This window comes from Heterodontus francisci, chromosome 23 (genome assembly GCF_036365525.1).
Source record: "Heterodontus francisci isolate sHetFra1 chromosome 23, sHetFra1.hap1, whole genome shotgun sequence".
In the NCBI taxonomy this organism is placed as follows: domain Eukaryota; kingdom Metazoa; phylum Chordata; class Chondrichthyes; order Heterodontiformes; family Heterodontidae; genus Heterodontus; species Heterodontus francisci.
The window spans coordinates 51,402,341-51,423,958 of record NC_090393.1 but is presented as its reverse complement, the minus strand read 5'-3'; the positions used below and the strand labels follow the sequence as shown (position 1 = coordinate 51,423,958).

Genomic DNA, 21,618 nt, shown 5'->3' with positions numbered 1-21,618 from the left:
TGTGTCCTGACCCAGGGAAATAGAGCAGGATTGGAGTGGATTTGAAGTGGCGGGTAAAGGCTTCTCCTTGTTTCTCTAAAAGAATTCACCTGATCAGTGGTCAATGTCTCCCCATAGTGACACACCTAAGATCAATAACTAAACACCATGGGTGGTTGTGAGTCCAAACCCATATTCTTGTACATGGTGCCTGTGTCGGTGTCCCCAAGTCTCAGCACTGTAGTGCAAATAGATTATACCTATTGTTACCGTCACGTGCTGAGGGGTGCTCCCACCTGACTGCAGGAAGTGTTTTTTGTTATTATGGTTTAACCCCTTTGTGTTTTATTTGTCAAATGAACAGACAGTGACAGGTCTTCTTGTAGGTTTAAAACAGAAAATCAGTTATTTATTGAGCAATAAGCTTTATCCCGAAATTGTCGCAACCACACCCACTCGTGCATTCACTCGCACGCGCACACGCACACACACGCAAGAGACAAGATAGAGAGGGAAAGGAATAGGTGGTCTTCAAGTGAGGTAGAGTTTCAGGATTCATGGTAAACCTGTTGAATTCGCTTGGAAGTCAAGTTCTTGTTGGTTGCAGGCCTAAGGCGTTTGTAGATTTCTCTCTCGGTTGAAAGTTCAATTTGAAGATGGAGGATTCACTGCTGCATAAGTTAAAAATGTAGAATTTACAGCAGGGTGCCTCCCTTCTGGCTTGCTCGATTTTCTCCCAGTTCTAAGCTGGACAAGCTTTTTGATAATGCTTCTTTCTGGGTCTCTCTCTCTCTCTCTCTCTCTCTCTCTCTCGGGCTGCCTTTTTAAGGTAAAGGTTTGCCACATTGGATTCTTTGGTCTCTCCCCCATGGTGATCACCCAATGGCCCAGGATTAGAATAATGATAATAATAAAATGATGCTTCCACTTCATACTTTCTCTTTTTCAGGAATGTTTAAAATGGGTGTAATTGACACCTCTCAACCTAGTTAGGCATCCTTTGTTCTAAACAGATAGTATGGCAATTTTTTGAATACACATGTGGCCATCTTTTGCAGCATTGTCCATGTCTTAAAGGCAAAGTCAACTTTTATTAACTCTTCAGTTCAAGTCTGTATTTTCTCCTTGTCACACTTCTCGTAAGCATGACACTATCCTCTTAAAGTCTGCCATGCACAAGCATCACCAAATCTCCATCTCATTCAAAACTGGACATTCTCACTGTAAACAGCAAGAAGCTGTCTGTGAGGTGGTATCACAATCTCACATTTTAATTTCCTGATGCTCCTTATCGAAACAGAGATTAACCAATGGATTAATGCCAGTTGCATCAACCACTTCAATCTCTTTGTATAATCCATTTTGTGCTGAATATTTTCAATGTGTTGTGTTTATGTTTCACCCAGGGGGTGTGACAAACATTGTGACAGGGGAGCTGTTCACACAATCCACACGCCCCGCTGCCTACACGATCAGTGGCTCCATGAACTGGATCAGCTTCTTCTTTATCAGTATAATATTCCCCATTATTGTGGTACGTACCTTCAGGCAGACTTAGTAAGCCATCAAAGCTTTTATTCACTGAAACCAGTCCTCGTCAAACCCCACCATTTATTCCACTGCACTGCCCACACCAAACCATTGAACTCCCAATGGTTGGGTGGGTGATGTAGCAGAATAAGGCAGGAAGTGTGATTGAATAGGTGGCAGGGGGGCTGGTGGAATAGGTGGGTGGGGGGGGGTGGTGGAATAGGTGGGCAAGGGCGTGGTGGAATAGGTGGGCAAGGGGCGTGAGGAATAAGTGGGTGGGGATGTGTTGGAATAGGGCAGGGGGTGTGGTGGAATTGGTGGATGGGCGTGTGATGGAATAAGGCGGGGAATGTGGTGTAAGAGGTGGGTGGGGGTGTGGTGGAATAGGTGGGTGGGGTGTGGTGGTATAGGGCAGGGGGTGTGGTGGAAAAGGTGGGTGGTGCTCTTTTCCCCCCTCTGTTCTTTAATGCATTACATTTATTTTACATATGCTCAGTGCTGTGTGGATTTGTTTGGCAGGAGAAACTGCAGCAGTTTTGTTTCCTCATCTTCCTGTTTGAGACCCTCCTGGTGACACTATTCATATACATCATCTTACCCGAAACTAAAAACAAGTCCTTCCTGAATATCGAGGCAGAATTTCGAGCTCGGAATTTCAAGGGTGGAAACCCGGCAGAAATAGAGGAAGTTCTCAACAGAGACACACAGATATGAAGCTTGTGAAAAACTCAACCAGCGTCCAAGAAACGAGCCCGACTGGCAGCCTCTTGCACTGTTATGTAGCGTGTCAAATTGCCCCATTTATGCATTGCAGAGCATCTCTTCTGCACCCATGTTTTAGCTTGTCTGCAGAAGGGGACAACTGGCAATGTCTTATTTGAGAGAGTTGAATCTGCCAGGGAACTGGGATGGGTGGTTTCATGGGCAGTGTGTAGGTTTTGATATGAGTTGATTATGACGGCTGTATATAGCACACCCTGCCAAGGTATTTAGAACTTTATCAGACAATGATTACTAGATGATTTTAAAAACTGGAAGTGCAGGTTAGTTCAAAAAATCATGTCAAAAATATAAACATTATGAAACTTGGGTCTACTTACAGTCCTAATAGAATTTTAAAAGTTTTGATCCAGACAGAAAACTTGTAACTAAAACTGTTATGAATATATAAAATAAATGTGTTTCTGATCCGAGCATCTCCTATGCAGAACAAATTGCTTTACACACATAGCCACCAAGTCTGGCCTCTGAATTGCTTTGAGCGGCTGCATACGCCCTGGCTCCACTCGGACAAATCGCCTCCTGAAAACATGTCACCAAATTCTAGAACTGCTTTGAATGAGTTGGTCTTTAATTAAAGGGCAACAAAATGCTTTCAAATTTTGCACTGCAGAGCGAATGATAGGGCTCTTTTCTGAATCCTGGATTATTGCTATAATGTGTGAATTTTAATACCGGTTAATGTGCAGTAGAATCATATAGCACAGAAGGAGGCCATTTGGCCCATTGTGCCTTGGAAGGGTTTTTGGGAAAGTGGTCCAATTAGTTCTAGTCTCTACCTTTTCCACCACCCTTCATGCAGTGCATTCCAGATCATCATAATGTGATCCTCATATCACCTCTGCTTCTTTTGCCAATGTGTTTAAATCTGCACCCTTTGGTTACCAACCTTTTTGCCATTGGAAACAGTTTCTCCTTATTTACTCTATAAAAATCCTTCATGGTTTTGAAAGCTCTATCAAATCTCTCGTAACCTTCTCTGTTGTAAGAAGAACAGTCCCTGTTTTTCCGGTTTCTCCATGTCAGTGAAGTCTTTCATCCCAAACCATTCTAGTAAATCTCCTCTGTACCCGCTCGAAGGCCTTGTCATCCTAAAGTGTAGTGCACAGAACTGAACACAATTCTCTAGCTGGAGCCAAACCCGTGTTTTATAAATCTTTAGCATAACTTCCTTGCTTTTGTACTCTCTGGGCTGCATTTTAAAAGCCCGCCACTGAAATAGGCAGTGGACGGAAAAATTTGCGGCCCGCAAACACGGGGCCCACATCACGCGGCCACTCATCAGCATAGCCGGGGCGGTCGCCCTCGCCCCGCCCCTGCTGATGTGGAGGGGGACGGGCAAGCCGACCAGTGGCAATGCACAGGCATCGGCGCCATTTTTAAAGGGCTTATAGCCCTAAATGGCATCACACATCATTCCTGCCCTTCCCCCACCCCTGGAATACCTACCATTAATATTTGACCTTCGCCGCCCCCTTCCCCACCACCGCCCCCCCCACCACAAAGTCTGGAACCTTTGTCCTTTACCCCTTCCCATCAGCCCCTCGACCAATCTGAAGATTTTGACCCCGCTCCCCACCACCCACACTGAGGAAATCACCTCCTCCCCCTCCCCCCAGGTGTCACGCCTCGTTTCCCTGAACGGGGATTCGAAGGCGAGGCATTGCCAGCTGCCGGAATGAAGATCCCAACCTGCTGGCAGAATCGCTGCGACCTGCATATTAATGAAAGGTAAGTAATGCGGGTCCCGCTGCCGAGCCGCAGGACAGCCGCCACAATGCCTCACCGCCGCCGCCAAGATTGGTCTGGGCACTGCCGGCATTGGGGTTGGTGGCGGGCCTCATCTGTAGCGATCTCCATGCCCCCCGCCACCATTCCCGGTGTCGGGGACCCTATAAAATCCAGCCCTATGCCTCTATTTATAAAGCCAAGGTTTCCATATGCTTTTTAACAGCGTTCTCAACTTGTCCTGTCACTTTCAAAGACTTGTGTACATACACCCCCAGGTCTCTCTGTTCCTGCACCTCAATTAAAATTGTGCCATTTGGTTTATATTGCCTCGCCTCATTCTTCCTACAAAAATGAATCATCTCACACTTCTCTGTGTTAAATTTAATTAATCATGAGTCAGCCTATCTCACCAGTTTGTCTATGTCCGCCTGAAGTCTGTTACCATCCTCCTCACTGCTTGTATCAAACCCATGCTTCAGAAATCTTTAATTGTTAGAATTTTGCTCGTTTATGTTTCTTGTATGTTAGTTATTCTTTTACACAATTGAGTAATGTGCGTGTGCAAACTAGTCCCAATTTTCTGTGCCATTAATACCCACAGAGGAAACAAAAGGGCTGATTTCCTGAGTTCGCACTCTAAGCAGCACAACCTCAGAAATCTTTCTTATCATTCATTCATGGGCTGTGGGCACTGCTGGTAAGGCTGGCATTTATTGTCCTTGATAAGGTGGCAGTGGGACGCCTTCTGGAACCATGTAGTGGTTTGATACAGCTGATTGGCTTGCTCGGGCAGAGGCCAGTTAAGAGGCAAAATATTGGTATGGGACTGGAGCCTCATATAAACCAGACTGGGTGAGGCCAATAAGTTTCCTTCCTTAGAGGACATTAGTGGACCAGCTGAGGCTTTATTATCAGGTAGGTAGGCTTAGGTAGTTAGATTTTAGTTTAACTTGATCATTTTTATACTGTATCCACTGTAATAGCTAACAAGGTCAAAGAGGCCACTTTAATACTAAAATGTGCCTAAAGAAGCCATTTTGTATCCTGTATTAACTAATAAATAGTAACCTGTCATGAAACAGATGATTGTAAAAGTAATGAACCTTGATTGAATTATAATTATTGAATCATTAATCATTTTAGAAAGAGTGGGTTTTCATTTTAAAGTTTGTTAAATTTAATTACTATAAGTTTCTGTGAGAAAGCGCGGTTTCAGCTAAATGTGTTTGGACAGTGGGACCTTTTGGTTCTCTGATAAAGCCCATGGGATAGTACATGGGCTTGTGGAGTCTGGCTTTAATGAATAGATACGTAGTTTAAGATCAGATTAAGGTACAGTGTGAAACCACTCCATTGTATACTGAGCACAGATGGCTGTTAGTGGAAGACATGATTAAAAACCAATTAAACTTACTTTGCAATAGCTAGAGCCAATTACTAAATTAACAAGACCCTGACTCTGAGGTGGTGTGATGGCCATCCAGGGGTTAAAAGCAGGGGTCTTGTAAGGTTTTGTTGCACAGAAACAACAGAAGACCTCAGAAGTAGAAGCACAAACCGACAGTCATGTTCTTTGCCTGACGAGGGATCAAGACCGAAAAGAGAGGACCGTGTCACTCTGAGACCAATACTTGATCAGGAAGCGCACCTGCGAGAGCTTTAAAGTTATATTCTCAATTTTGTTAAGTGTTATTTTATTTTCAATAAACTCTCTGGAGGTATTAATCAAGTATCCAGTTGATTTAAAAACAAGAAATGCTGGAATCACTCAGCAGGTCTGGCAGCATCTGTGGAAAGAGAAGCAGAGTTAACGTTTCGGGTCAGTGACCCTTCTTCGGAACTGACAAATATTAGAAAAGTCACAGATTATAAGCAAGTGAGGTGGGGGTGGGGCAAGAGATAACAAAGGAGAAGGTGTAGATTGGACAAGGCCACATAGCTGACCAAAAGGTCACGGAGCAAAGGCAAACAATATGTTAATGGTGTGTTGAAAGACAAAGCATTAGTACAGATTAGGTGTAAATACACTGAATATTGAACAGCAGCAAGTGCAAACCTGAAAAAAAACAGTGGGTAAGCAAACTGAACAAACTAAGATGAAATGAAATAAATGCAAAAAAAAAAAGATTGTAAAAAATGTAAAAAAGAATGTAAACAAGGAAGAAAAAATAACTAAAAATGAAAGTAAAATGGGGGGTTGTCATGCTCTGAAATTATTGAACTCAATGTTCAGTCCGGCAGGCTGTAGTGTGCCTAATCGGTAGATGAGATGCTGTTCCTCGAGCTTGCGTTGATGTTCACTGGAACACTGCAGCAATCCCAGGACAGAGATGTGAGCATGAGAGCAGGGGGGAGTGTTGAAATGGCAAGCAACCGGAAGCTCAGGGTCCTGCTTGCGGACTGAGCAGAGATGTTCCGCAAAGCGGTCACCCAGTCTGCGCTTGGTCTCCCCAATGTAGAGGAGACCACACTGTGAGCAGCGAATACAGTATACTACATTGAAAGAAGTACAAGTAAATCGCTGCTTCACCTGAAAGGAGTGTTAGGGGCCTGGGATAGTGAGGAGAGAGGAGGTAAATGGGCAGGTATTACACCTCCTGCGATTGCAGGGGAAGGTGCCCTGGGACGGGGACGAGGTGGTGGGGGTAATGGAGGAGTGGACCAGGGTGTCGCGGAGGGAACGATCCCTTCGGAATGCTGACGGGAAGGGAGGGGAAGATGCGACTAGTAGTGGCATCACGCTGGAGGTTGCGAAAATGGCGGAGGATGATCCTTTGGATATGGAGGCTGGTGGGATGAAAAGTGAGGACAAGGGGAACCCTGTCATGGTTCTGGGAGGGAGGGGAAGGGGTGAGGATAGAGGTGCGGGGAATGGGTCGGACACGGTTGAGGGCCCTGCCAACCACAGTGGGGGGAAATCCTCGGTTGAGGAAAAAGGAGGTCATATCAGAAGCACCGTCATGGAAGGTAGCATCATCAGAGCAGATGCGTCGGAGACGGAGAAACTGGGAGAATGGAATGGAGTCCTTACAGGAGGTAGGGTGTGAAGAAGTGTAGTCGAGGTAGCTGTGGGAGTCGGTGGGCTTATAATGGATGTTGGTAGACAGACTATCCCCAGAGATGGAGACAGAGAAGTCGAGGAAGGGAAGGGAAGTGTCAGAGATGGACCATGTAAAGGTGAGAGAAGGGTGGAAATTGGAAGCAAAGTTGACAAAAAGCCTGGCAGAACTTGTTCTCACATTGAACAACTTCTCCTTCAACTCCACGCACTTCCTTCAAGTAAAAGGTGTCGCTATGGGTACCCGCATGGGTCCTAGTTATGCCTGTCTTTTTGTGGGATATGTCGAGCATTCTTTGTTCCAGTCCTACTCAGGCCCCCTCCCCCAACTCTTTTTCTGGTACATTGATGACTGTATCGGTGCCGTTTCCTGCTCCCGCCCCGAACTAGAAAACTTTATCAACTTTGCTTCCAATTTCCACCCTTCTAGGACCTCCACCACCTGGACGGATAAGGGCAGCGAGTGCAATAGACCACCATCACATCCAAGTTTCCCTCCGAGTCACACATCATCCTGACTTTTTTAAAAATTCATTCATGGGATGTGGGCGTCACTGGCCAGGCCACATTTATTGCCCATCCCTAATGCCCTTGAGAAGGTGGTGGTGAGCTGCCTTGTTAAAACGTTGCAGTCCATTTGGGGTAGGTATACCCACAGTGCTGTTAGGAAGGGAGTTCCAGGATTTTGACCCAGTGATAGTGAAGGAACGGCGATATAGTTCCAAGTCAGGATGGTGTTTGACTTCGAGGGGAACTTGTAGGTAGTGGTGTTCCCATGTATTTGCTGCCCTTGTCCTTCTAGTTGGTAGAGGTCGCGGGTTTGGAAGGTGCTGTCCAAGGAGCCTTGGTGCATTGCTGCAGTGCATGTTGTAGATGGTACACACTGCTGCCACTCTGCATCGGTGGTGGAGGGAGTGAATGTTTGTAGAGGGGGTGCCAATCAAATGGGCTGCTTTGTCCTGGATGGTGTCGAGCTTCTTGAGTGTTGTTGGAGCTGCACCCATCCAGGCAAGTGGAGAGTATTCGATCACACTCCTGACTTGTGCCTTGTAGATGGTGGACAGGTTTTGGGGAGTCAGGAGGTGAGTTACTCACCTCAGGATTCCTAGCCTCTGACCTGCTCTTGTAGCCACGGTATTTATATGGCTACTCCAGTTCAGTTTCTGGTCAATGGTAACCCCTAGGATGTTGATAGTGGGGGATTCAGCGATGGTAATGCCGTTGAATGTCAAGGGGAGATGGTTAGATTCTCTCTTGGTGGAGATGGTCATTGCCTGGCACTTGTGTGGCGCGAATGTTACTTGCCACTTATCAGCCCAAGCCTGGATATTGTCCAGGTCTTGCTGCATTTCTACACGGACTGCTTCAGTATCTGAGGAGTCACGAATGGTGCTGAACATTGTGCAATCATCAGCGAACATCCCCACTTCTGACCTTATGATTGAAGGAAGGTCATTGATGAAGCAGCTGAAGATGGTTGGGCCTAGGACGCTACCCTGAGGAACTCCTGCAGTGATGTCCTGGAGCTCAGATGATTGGCCTCCAACAACCACAACCATCTTCCTTTGCCCTAGGTATGACTCCAACCAGCAGAGGGTTTTCCCCCTGAGCTTGGAAATATATCGTCGTTCCATCATCGTCATTTGGTCAAAATCCCGGAGCTCCTGACCTAACAGCACTGTGAGAGTGCCTTCACCACGCAAACTGTAGCAGTTCACAAAACTGGCAAACCACCTCCTTCTCAAGTATCAATATGGAAGGGCGATAAATGCTGGCCTTGCAAGTGACACCTCCATTCTGAGATTGAATGTTAAAAATTTTTTTAGGGAAAAATAAAAACAAATGTTACAGGAAAGGGCGCATATGCCTCCTGCTGTCATTTATTGCTTGAACAAAATTGCACTGATGTTACCTTTAAAGAGAGTCTGAGATGTCTGACACAAGCACATATGATACCGATGGCTTACTGCAAACCACTCTCTCCATTGGCTGAACACTGCTGTTACTTGTGGTAAGGCAGCTGAATAGCAAGATTGCAAATGAGGCTTATAAATAGCACAGTTTCCAAAAGCCATGCGGCTTAATGGCTTGTTCCCAAACAGATGAGTCTAAATCAACACTGCGGCACAATTTCAAATAGATGTCACGTGTCTTGCTTTTTTTGACCATTTTTCCACTGAAAGGATATGGAAAAGAAACAAATTATAATTTTTAAAAAACGTATCTCAACTTTTTATTTATAAATAAGTCACCCAAAAGAGGATTAGTATGCTAATTGGAAGTTGCTTTCTCCAAGAGACTAAACAAAAGGCAATTCTTTGGCTGGAGAATGGACAAAGATACCTCATGCCCACTGTTTTGGTAAGTCCTTTGTCCCTGTCCGACTGTGAAAAGGCAAGTTAAAAAAAAGGGACCGAAAGGGAAGCTTCTTAGGAAGGCTGCAAGGGAAGTCAGGTTTATTAAAGGGAAAGCTCAGTTATGCAGACAAAATTGCTGGAAGATAATTAGAAAACATTGGCCATGAAGTTCTGAGAGTATTCCCACTGTAACTTTGAATGGAGACTGAACGGAGTCAATGTACTTTCCAGCTGTTCATGGCATTTCTCTGGGGTTTCCACTGGTCTCCCACAGCAGTTACAAGAAGATCCAGGAAGACCCTAAGAGAATTTCAGGGCTGTCTTGTTTAAGTCAAGTAAAACACCCACTGATGTTCTTTGTTTTATATAATTTGCAAAGATAAATTGTAAGGGTTGAATTAAGTGACTTTGAATGTAAGGACTGTTCCTCTTCTTTTGGGCCTCCTTATCTCGAGAGACAATGGATACGCGCCTGGAGGTGGTCAGTGGTTTGTGAAGCAGCGCCTGGAGTGGCTATAAAGGCCAATTCTGGAGTGACAGGCTCTTCCACAGGTGCTGCAGAGAAATTTGTTTGTTGGGGCTGTTGCACAGTTGGCTCTCCCCTTGCGCCTCTGTCTTTTTTCCTGCCAACTACTAAGTCTCTTCGACTCGCCACAATTTAGCCCTGTCTTTATGGCTGCCCGCCAGCTCTGGCGAATGCTGGCAACTGACTCCCACGACTTGTGATCAATGTCACACGATTTCATGTCGCGTTTGCAGACGTCTTTATAACGGAGACATGGACGGCCGGTGGGTCTGATACCAGTGGCGAGCTCGCTGTACAATGTGTCTTTGGGGATCCTGCCATCTTCCATGCGGCTCACATGGCCAAGCCATCTCAAGCGCCGCTGACTCAGTAGTGTGTATAAGCTGGGGATGTTGGCCGCTTCAAGGACTTCTGTGTTGGAGATATAGTCCTGCCACCTGATGCCAAGTATTCTCCGAAGGCAGCGAAGATGGAATGAATTGAGACGTCGCTCTTGGCTGGCATACGTTGTCCAGGCCTCGCTGCCGTAGAGCAAGGTACTGAGGACACAGGCCTGATACACTCGGACTTTTGTGTTCCGTGTCAGTGCGCCATTTTCCCACACTCTCTTGGCCAGTCTGGACATAGCAGTGGAAGCCTTACCCATGTGCTTGTTGATTTCTGCATCTAGAGACAGGTTACTGGTGATAGTTGAGCCTAGGTAGGTGAACTCTTGAACCACTTCCAGAGCGTGGTCGCCAATATTGATGGATGGAGCATTTCTGACATCCTGCCCCATGATGTTCGTTTTCTTGAGGCTGATGGTTAGGCCAAATTCATTGCAGGCAGACGCAAACCTGTCGATGAGACTCTGCAGGCATTCTTCAGTGTGAGATGTTAAAGCAGCATCGTCAGCAAAGAGGAGTTCTCTGATGAGGACTTTCCGTACTTTGGACTTCGCTCTTAGACGGGCAAGGTTGAACAACCTGCCCCCTGATCTTGTGTGGAGGAAAATTCCTTCTTCAGAGGATTTGAACGCATGTGAAAGCAGCAGGGAGAAGAAAATCCCAAAAAGTGTGGGTGCGAGAACACAGCCCTGTTTCACACCACTCAGGATAGGAAAGGGCTCTGATGAGGAGCCACCATGTTGAATTGTGCCTTTCATATTGTCATGGAATGAGGTGATGATACTTAGTAGCTTTGGTGGACATCCGATCTTTTCTAGTAGTCTGAAGAGACCACGTCTGCTGACGAGGTCAAAGGCTTTGGTGAGATCAATGAAAGCAATGTAGAGGGGCATCTGTTGTTCACGGCATTTCTCCTGTATCTGACGAAGGGAGAACAGCATGTCAATAGTCGATCTCTCTGCACGAAAGCCACACTGTGCCTCAGGGTAGACGCGCTCGGCCAGCTTCTGGAGCCTGTTCAGAGCGACTCGAGCAAAGACTTTCCCCACTATGCTGAGCAGGGAGATTCCACGGTAGTTGTTGCAGTCACCGCGGTCACCTTTGTTTTTATAGAGGGTGATGATGTTGGCATCGCGCATGTCCTGGGGTACTGCTCCCTCGTCCCAGCACAGGCATAGCAGTTCATGTAGTGCTGAGAGTATAGCAGGCTTGGCACTCTTGATTATTTCAGGGGTAATGCTGTCCTTCCCAGGGGCTTTTCCGCTGGCTAGGGAATCAATGGCATCACTGAGTTCCGATTTGGTTGGCTGTATGTCTGTTCCTCTAACTGTAAGATAAAGCAGCTTATTGTTTTGTAGCAGGCTTTGTCACACTAAGTGTTTGCTCGGTCCACCTGCAGAGAGATTGCAGGGGTATTTTTTGGTCAGGCGTTCATGGGTTCAAGTTCCACTCCAGAGATGTGAGGACGTAATTTAGGCTGACACTTTAGTGCAGTACTGAGTACCTAAATGGCCAACCTCTTATTCTGAGACTGTGACCCCTAATTCTAGACTCCTCAGGAAGGGGAAACATCCTCCCATCACCCTTAAAAATTTTATATGTTTCAATGAAATCACATCCTTCTTCTAAATTTGAGGGAATCTAGTCTGCTCAAGCTCTCTTCACAGGACAATCCTCTCTCCCCAGAAATCGATCCATTGAATCTTTGTTACGCTCCCTCTAAGGCAAGTATATCCTTCCTTCAGTAAGGAGACCAAAACTGCACACACTACTCCAGAAATAAAAACACAAAGTGCTGGAAATAATCAGCAGGTCAGGCAGCATCTGTGGAGAGAGAAGAGAGTTAACGTTTCAGGTCTGTGACCTTTCATCAGAACTGGCAAAGGTTAGAAAAGAATTAGGTTTTAAGTAAGTGAAATGGCGGTGGTGGGGGTTGGTGGGGAAGCGAACAAAAGGGAAGGTGTGTGATAGGGCAGAGGGTAGGAGAGATTAAATAACAAAGCTGCCATGGGACAAAGGCAAAGAGCATGTTAATGCTTGTAGTGAAAGACAAAGCATTAGTCCAGAGAGAGTGTTAATGGCAGAGTAATGAGCAGCTCTGTCTACATGAAAAAGCAGGCACATGGTTAAAAAATAAAATAAAATAATGAAAAAATAGAAAAAAGGCCAGTCATTCTTTGAAATTGTTGAACTCAAGGTTGAGTCTGCAAGGCTGTAGAGTGCCTAATTGAATGATCAGGTGCTGTTCTTTGAGCTTAAAGGAACTACCTGTTCTTTCAGCAAGCAGAGAAATACTGTTAACTGCTATGTCTGAATGACTGAGTGACTGTCATGTGACAAGCCCCACCCTTTCTGTGGTTTTAAGCTGGTGTTTTCTCTGTAGCAGAGGAGAAGCAACTGGACTCTGACATGAGCAGACCCTAAGTTGGGGTTCCTCTCTCTTTCAATTTCAGTTTGAAAGCTTTCAAATCCTGACAGTTGACTGACCACCTTTTCATACTTCAGCTACAATCAGAAACTCTGTTGGAGGAGATCATCCGCATTGCGATCTCCAAGAGACCCACTGAACCAGTCATCTACCTCAACAAACTAAAAGCCTCAGTATCACCAAATTCAGCTGGAAGCCAGCTGAATCAGCAAACTTCACTGACTGTATACCCCTTTTCTCTATGGATTCTAACTCAACCAATATACCTTTTCTCACTCTGTAACCTATTTGTGTATGTGTAAACCTCTGGTGTGTATAAACCTCTTGTGTGTGTGTGTGTGTGTGTGTGTGAGTGAAAGTTTGCGCATTTGCGCATTGTTTATTATTTTTAATAATGCAGTTTAGGTACAATGACATTAACCTCTTTCTTTGTTAACTCAAGAAAACCTGCCCAGTTGGTTCTTGTTATGATCATAGCAAGGAAGTAATCAAACATTTACTGAATTGGCCAGTACATCCACTTTAAGAAAGAATTAAACCTGCTGTGGTCAGACAAGGAGAGGGAAAAGAGGGAAGCCCTTTGACCCCTGCTCACTTGACCAGAACAGAAATTTGGAGGCTCATGTCTGGGATCAAACCCAAAGACAAATGGGAAATTGGAAGTGGGAAACCAAATTGATCCCGAGCAATAATTTAAAAACTTCAATACAGGTTTTCTTGTGGCTTTCAGTTCCAGAGTACTAAAATGTCCACATTCGAGGCCAGTACCTTCCTAGAGCAGAGTGAAGCAACTTGGACCAGGTTAAAAGCCCTATCTGTTGAAGAGTTGAGGAATGTAGCTGGGCATTTAGAGATTACGTTACGTCCAAAAGCTAGGAAGCCTGAAATCCTAAGATTTGTGGCCAACCATTTTAAAATTGACACTGAAGAACCGGAGACTGACATAGAATCTGAAAAAGACAAAGTAACATTAGCTAAAGGTACAATTAGAATAGAGGAGACTAGAATTAGAATTCCAGAAGGAGAAAGAGCAGAGATTGTTTCAGGAAAGAGAGAATGAAAGAGAATTCCAGGAAAGGGAGAAAGAAAGAGAATTCTGGCAAAGGGAGCTTTGCAGAAGGAGAAGGAGGAAAGGGAGTTTAGACAGCTCAAACTAAATAGTGGAAGACCCAATACAACCAGTGAAGGCACCGCTAGTGAGGGAGTTACCCCTAGCTCAGGACTGGGTGTTGAGCTCTTAAAGTTCTCCCAGTTGATGCCAAAGTTCAATGAGGGGGATGTGGAAGCAATTTTCATCTCTTTTGAAAAGCTTGCAAAACAGCTGAAGTTGCCGGCTCAGAGCTGGACACAGTTATTGCAAAGCAAACTAACAGGAAAAGCCCATGAGGTTTATTCACTGTTGCCTGATGAGAGTTCATTAGATTATGAGATGACTAAAAATGCTATCCTGAGTGCATACAAACTAGTACCAGAGGCGTATTGCCAAAAATTCCAAACTCTCCCAAAGTAGCCAGAACAAACGTACATTGAGTTTGAAAGGGTTAAGCAACTCGCTTTCGACCGATGGATATGGGCACTTAAGATAGAGTCCACCTATGAGAACCTTAGAGAGGTGATCCTACTTGAGGAGTTCAAAAATTTGCTTCCCCTTTCCATAAGAAACCATGCAGAGGAACAAAAGGTTCCAAAAGCCAGGCATGCAGCAATCCTGGCTGATGATTATACACTTATTCACAAGCCCTTGCCACAAGGGAAACCCTTCCCTAATCACCTGCAAAAACCTGAAATGGATAGAAGGTGGGAGGGTGATAGGAGGATGTACAGCCATGAGCGAGAAGGGAGAGCTGGAAACATAGCAGGCCCTCCTCAGGCCAAAAAGGAAGGTGCTGAGAACAGGAGTGATGCCTGAAAGCCTGTATATTTCCATTGTAACAAGGCAGGTCATCTTTGAGCTGACTGCAGGAAGTTACGGGTAGAACCCATAGGTTTAGTGAGGGTAGACCAAATAGTTACAGGCCAGTCAGTCTAACCTCAGTAGTGGGCAAATTATTGGAATCTATTCTGAGAGAAAGGATAAACTGTCACTTAGAAAGGCATGGATTAATCAAGGATAGTCAGCATAGATTTGTTAAGGGAAGATCTTGTTTGACCAACTTGATCGAATTTTTTGAAGAAGTAACAAGGAAGATAGATGAGGGTAGTGCAGTTGATGTGGTCTACATGGATTTTAGCAAGGCTTTTGACAAGGTCTCATGTGGCAGACTGGTTAAAAAAATAAAATCCCATGGGATCCAGGGAAATGCAGCAAAATGGATACAAAATTGGTTCAGTGGCAGGAAACAAAGGATAATTGTTGATGGGCGTTTTTGCGAATGGAGGGCAGTTTCCAGTGGCATTCCGCAGGGCTTAGTACTGGGTCCCCTGCTTTTTGTGGTATATATTAATGATTTGGACGTAAATGTAGGGGGCATGATCAAGAAGTTTGCAGATGACACAAAGATTGGCCTTGTGGTAGACAGCGAGGAGGATAGCTGTAGACTGAAGGAAGGGGCGGCACAGTGGCGCAGTGGTTAGCACCGCAGCCTCACAGCCCCAGCGACCCGGGTTCAATTCTGCGTACTGCCTGTGTGGAGTTTGCAAGTTCTCCCTGTGTCTGCGTGGGTTTCCTCCGGGTGCTCCGGTTTCCTCCCACATGCCAAAGACTTGCAGGTTGATAGGTAAATTGGCCATTATAAATTGCCCCTAGTATAGGTAGGTGGTAGGGAAATATCGGGACAGGTGGGAATGTGGTAGGAATATGGAATTAGTGTAGGGTTAGTATAAATGGGTGATTGATGGTCGGCACAGACTCGGTGGGCCGAAGGGCCTGTTTCAGTGCTGTATCTCTAAACTAAACTAAATATTGATGGTCTGGTCAGATGGGCAGAAAAGTGGCAAATGGAATTCAACCTGGAGAAGTGTGAGGTGATGCAGTTGGGGAGGTCAAACAAGGCAAAGGAATACATGATTAATGGGAAAATACTGAGAAGAGTAGAGGAAGTGAGGGACCTTGGAGTGAATGTCCACAGATCCCTGAAGGTAGCAGGACAGGTTGATAAGGTGGTTCAGTAGGCATATGGAATCCTTTCCTTTATTAGCCGAGTTATAGAATACAAGAGCAGGGAGGTTATGCTGGAACTGTATAACTCATTGGTTAGGCCACAACTTAAATACTGTGTGCAGTTCTGGTCACCTCATTACAGAAAGGATGCAATTGCACTAGAGAGGGTACAGAGGAGATTTACGAGAATGTTGCCCTCCCTCCTCCCGATCACCGACCCTCCCCACACCCCATCACTGCCCCCTCTCTCTCCTGATCACTGCCCCTTCTCTCACCTGGTCACCGCACCCTCTCTCTCCTGGTAACTGTCCCCTCCCTCCTCCCGATCACTGTCCCCTCCCCCCACCCCATCACTGCCCCCTCTCTCTCCTGATCACTGCCCCCTCTCTCTCCTGGTCACCGCACCCTCTCTCTCCTGGTAAATGTCCCCTCTCCCCACCCCATCACTGCCCCCTCTCTCTCCTGATCACTGCCCCCTCTCTCTCCTGGTCACCGCACCCTCTCTCTCCTGGTAACTGTCCCCTCCCTCCTCCCGATCACTGCCCCTCCCCACACCCCATCACTTCCCCCTCTCTCCTGATCACTGCCCCCTCTCTCTCCTGATCACTGCCCCCTCTCTCACCTGGTCACCGCACCCTCTCTCTCCTGGTAACTGTCCCCTCCCTCCTCCCGATCACCGTCCCCTCCCCCCACCCCATCACTGCCCCCTCTCTCTCCTGATCACTGCCCCCTCTCTCGCCTGGTCACAGCACCCTCTCTCTCCTGGTCACTGTCCCCTCCCTCCTCCCGATCACTGCACCTCCCCCCACCCCATCACTGCCCCCTCTCTCTCCTGTTCACTGCCCCCTCTCCCTCCTGGTCACTGCCCCCTCTCCCTCCTGGTCACTGCCCCGTCTCTCTCCTGATCACTGCAGCTTCACTCTCCTGGTCACTGCCCCCACTCCCTCCTGGTCACTGCCCCCTCTCTCTCCTGGTCACTGCCCCCTCTCCTGATCACTGCCCCACTCTCTCCTGGTCACTGCCCCCTCTCTCTCCTGGTCACTGCTCCCTCTCTCTCCTGATCACTGCCCCCTCTTCTCCTGGTCACTGCCCCCTCTCTCTCCTGGTCACTGCTCCCTCTCTCTCCTGATCACTGCCCCCTCTTCTCCTGGTCACTGCCCCCTCTCTCTCCTGGTCACTGCTCCCTCTCTCTCCTGATCACTGCCCCATCTTCTCCTGGTCACTGCCCCCTCTCCCTCCTGGTCACTGCCCCCTCTCTCTCCTGATCACTGCCCCCTCTCCCTCCTCGTCACTGCCCCCTCTTCCTCCTGGTCACTGCCCCCTCTCTCTCCTGATCACTGCCCCCTCTCTCTCCTGATCACTGCCCCTTCTCCCTCCTCGTCACTGCCCCCTCTCCCTCCTGGTCACTGCCCCCTCTCCCTCCTGGTCACTGCCCCCTCTCCCTCCTGGTCACTGCCCCCCTCTCTCCTGTTTACTGCCCCCTCTCTCTCCTGATCACTACCCCCTCTCCCTCCTGTTCACTCCCCTTCTCTCTCCTGTTCACTGCCCCCTCTCTCTCCTGGTCATTTCCCCCTCTCTCTCCTGGTCACTCCCCTTCTCTCTCCTGGTCACTGCCCCCTCTCTTTCCTGGTCACTGACCCCCCTCTGTCTCCTGGTCACTGCCCCCTCTCTCTCCTGGTCACTGCCCCCTCTCTCTCCTGATCACTGCCCCCTCTCTCCCCTGATCACTGCCCCCTCTCCCTCCTGGTCACTGCCCCCTCTCTTTCCTGGTCACTGCCCCTCTCTCTCCTGGTCACTGCCCCCCTCTCTTTCCTGGTCACTGACCCCCTCTCTCTCCTGGTCACTGCCCCCTCTCTTTCCTGGTCACTGACCCCCTCTCTCTCCTGGTCAGTGCCCCCTCTTCTAGTCACTGCCCCCTCTCTCTCCTGGTCACTGCCCCCTCTTCTAGTCACTGCCCCCTCTCTCTCCTGGTCACTGCCCCCTCGCCCTCCTGGTCACTGCCCCCTCTTCTAAACACTGCCCCCTTCTTCCTCCTGGTCACTGCCCCCTCTCCCTCCTAGTCACTGCCCCCTCTCCCTCCTGGTCACTGCCCCCTCTCCCTCCTGGTCACTGCCCCCTCTTCTAGACACTGCCCCCTTCTCCCTCCTGGTCACTGCCCCCCTCTCTCCTGTTTACTGCCCCCTCTCTCTCCTGATCACTACCCCCTCTCCCTCCTGTTCACTCCCCTTCTCTCTCCTGTTCACTGCCCCCTCTCTCTCCTGGTCATTTCCCCCTCTCTCTCCTGGTCACTCCCCTTCTCTCTCCTGGTCACTGACCCCTCTCTCTCCTGATCACTGCCCCCTCTCTCTCCTGATCACTGCCCCCTCTCTTTCCTGGTCACTGACCCCCCTCTGTCTCCTGGTCACTGCCCCCTCTCTTTCCTGGTCACTGACCCCCCTCTGTCTCCTGGTCACTGCCCCCTCTCTCTCCTGGTCACTGCCCCCTCTCTCTCCTGGTCACTGCCCCCTCTCTCTCCTGATCACTGCCCCCTCTCTCTCCTGATCACTGCCCCCTCTCCCTCCTGGTCACTGCCCCCTCTCTTTCCTGGTCACTGCCCCTCTCTCTCCTGGTCACTGCCCCCCTCTCTTTCCTGGTCACTGCCCCCCTCTCTTTCCTGGTCACTGACCCCCTCTCTCTCCTGGTCAGTGCCCCCTCTTCTAGTCACTGCCCCCTCTCTCTCCTGGTCACTGCCCCCTCTTCTAGTCACTGCCCCCTCTCTCTCCTGGTCACTGCCCCCTCGCCCTCCTGGTCACTGCCCCCTCTTCTAAACACTGCCCCCTTCTTCCTCCTGGTCACTGCCCCCTCTCCCTCCTAGTCACTGCCCCCTCTCCCTCCTGGTCACTGCCCCCTCTCCCTCCTGGTCACTGCCCCCTCTTCTAGACACTGCCCCCTTCTCCCTCCTGGTCACTGCCCCCTCTCCCTCCTAGTCACTGCCCCCTCTCCCTCCTGGTCACTGCCCCCTCTTCTAGACACTGCCCCCTTCTCCCTCCTGGTCATTGCCCCCCTCCCTCCTGGTCACTGCCTCCTCTCCCTCCTGGTCACTGACCCTCTCCATCCTGGTCACTGATCCTCTCTCCCCTGGTCACTGCCGCCCTTCCTATCCCTATCTCCCTGCATCTGTTCTCTGTGACTCTCACTTGATTGCCCCCCACCCCCCCCTTCCTGATCGCTGCGCTGCCCCCTCTCCTGACTGCTTCCTGTTTGATCAACCTCACCCTCCCTCAGGGTCTACCTGGGGGACTGTCTAAAAATGAAATCATATTTGACAGTGGACTACCTGGGGATACCCAGCAAGTGGCTGAATCTCGCTGATCTCATGTAAATGAAGCCCGAGATCCAATATTGGGTGTACCTTGGGCCTAGCCATTCTGGTGCAGAAATCACTCCTTGCACCCGCTTTGTGCCAGCAGGCCAATTTCTAGATCATTGAGTGTGATAGTGTGAAGGAGCTGTATTAATAACGTAAAGATCAGTACTTTATGATATAAGCTGCCTCTGTCCTCTCTCCAGGCACAACTAACTATCCCGACAAATCCCAATGGCAAGATTCACAGCATCCTGTGAATTTCTCTCTTTTCTCAATGATTCAAGATGTAGAAAAGGGTGCTTTGCTGCAGGATTCCATTAAGACACAAAATAGCATTAGAATTGTTGACTCCTGTGGGAAACTCTTTGTGATACAATTCCCTCCAGTCAGGTTTTGAAACTATGGCGAGAGTCAGAGAGGGAATGAAACCTCTAGTTGCAATGCCATCGTGTCATATTAGAAATGTGGCTCACACTGGAGTAGGAGAGACTTATTTTTATTTCACGTTTCTGATGAAGACAATAGTAAAAATGTTTTTTATGCTGATAACAGTATTGAACAGGTCAGTCCTACAAAGGGTAAACCCCTGACAGGAAACATGAAACAACCTGTGAAAGGTTTTCTGGTGAGAAGTGTGTGGATTAGACTGTGTGAAATCAGAGTGTGGGGCAATTGTAGAAACAGCCCTGGGCCGGCATTGTTCAGATGTCACCTCTTGTCTGGTCACAGTCTGGTGGATAAAATCTCTGTCTGGTTTTGGACGACCGGTCTCTTACTGAAGATGGAGCACATTCCCCTTCTGGCATTGCGCAGATTGTTAAACTCCTCATTGATTTGAAGAAGTGTTTTCCCCTTCGTTTCAGGGAGGATGTAAAACATGAACAACGAAGCCAAACAGCAGCTTGCAAAAAACAGAAAGAAGGAGAAAGGACCCAGTACATCCTGTAAAAGAAAAAAGTGTCAGTGGGAAATTAGTGCACATTTTAAATACATTGCCGTGGCTGACTCCCATCCCTGTGCATTAGAGGAAGGTTAATGTGGCACTGTTGAAATATTGATGCCTGTATTTAAGAAACAGTTGGATGTTGTGATGGGGATGGGACTCTAGGCTCTCTCTGGAAGGGTCAGCTAGGATGTGGTGACTGGCCTTTACCATCCACATCTGTATTGTACATTTAAGGAGCATCAGCCTGAAATGCACCTACTCAGGGATTGCCCATTATTACACATATTTCTGTACATTTCACACATTTAAATGGAAAAAAATCAAGACTGTGCCCATTTAGAAATACACACAACTGCAGACTGGATTGACAGTGCCTCTGATTTTTCCCTCCCAGGCACATTTGAACTGAAGAAAATACCTTGCAGGTTGGAGTAGCCTGCCTGCACTTTCCATTGCTGGACAGAATCATAGAGTCATAGAGAGATACAGCACTGAAACAGGCCCTTCGGCCCACCGAGTCTGTGCCGACCATCAACCACCCATTTTATACTAATCCTACATTAATCCCATATTCCCTACCACATCCCCATCTTCCCTCAATTCTCCTACCACCTACCTACACTAGGCACAATTTACAATGTCCAATTTACCTATCAACCTGCAAGTATTTGGCTGTGGGAGGAAACCGGAGCACTTGGCGGAAACTCACGCAGTCACAGGGAGAACTTGCAAACTCTGCACAGGCAGTACCCAGAACTGAACCCGGATCGCTGGAGCTGTGAGGCTGCGGTGCTAACCACTGCGCCACTGTGCTGCCCAAAGTGGGATCTAAATGTTGCACCCTCTTATTGCCCACATTCTTGGGACAGCCTGGCTTGATTGGGAACTCATCACCTTCAAATCCTGCTCTCGAATCTGTGACTCAGCACTGCATGGCACAGAATACTGGTGCAACATGAATTATAATACCCACCGACCCACCCTTAGTTGAATCACAACCTTAATTGAAATTCCGTTTACTGTGTAACATTGACCAATGCTACAACTTAAGTTTACAAACAGCTCATACTTAGAGATTTCTCCTCCTAGATCCGATCTACCAGAGACCTGGTAATAAAAATGACATATGTAGAGTTCAGCCACCGATGATAGGTCCTGGTGACTGGAGCATGTTTGAATGATGCCTGTACCATGCTAAACTGCTCCATTCACATGTGCTATGGAAAATGCAGCTAGTGTATCCATTAATACCAAGGGAGTGGATTTGACCGTCAGATCTAATGTTACAGTTGTAGCCATTGCTTAGATGGGGAGTGGGAGAAGGTTAGCTGACAGAGGGACACAGGTAGCTGAGCTGTTCTGGTTAAATTAGCCAGTAAATTTCATCAGTGAAAATGAAAGATGTTATGATTATTAATTACAATTAGGGGAGATTTTGCAGCAGGCAAGAG

At 47.7% G+C, this 21,618-nt stretch overlaps 2 protein-coding genes across 14 annotated transcripts in view; one reads left to right on the top strand and one right to left on the bottom strand.

Moving 5' to 3' along the window:
* slc2a11b (solute carrier family 2 member 11b) overlaps positions 1-5,118 on the top strand; it is a 97,720-nt gene extending 92,602 nt beyond the window's left edge. For 10 of the 12 annotated variants that reach the window (XM_068055251.1, XM_068055254.1, XM_068055248.1 and 7 more), the window contains 2 exons: positions 1,386-1,513; positions 2,029-5,118. In XM_068055251.1, the coding sequence (XP_067911352.1) occupies positions 1,386-1,513; positions 2,029-2,223 (323 nt within the window). In that variant the 3' untranslated portion in view covers positions 2,224-5,118. Of the gene's footprint in view, positions 1-1,385; positions 1,514-2,028 lie in introns of those variants that run through there. The other 2 variants (XM_068055249.1, XM_068055256.1) reach the window with 2 other exon arrangements.
* Positions 5,119-19,701: 14,583 nt separating this feature from the next.
* LOC137382808 (solute carrier family 2, facilitated glucose transporter member 11-like) overlaps positions 19,702-21,618 on the bottom strand; it is a 79,221-nt gene continuing 77,304 nt past the window's right edge. For both annotated transcript variants that reach the window (XM_068055241.1, XM_068055243.1), the window contains exon 12: positions 19,702-20,163. In XM_068055241.1, the coding sequence (XP_067911342.1) occupies positions 19,945-20,163 (219 nt within the window). In that variant the 3' untranslated portion in view covers positions 19,702-19,944. The remainder of the gene's footprint in view (positions 20,164-21,618) is intronic.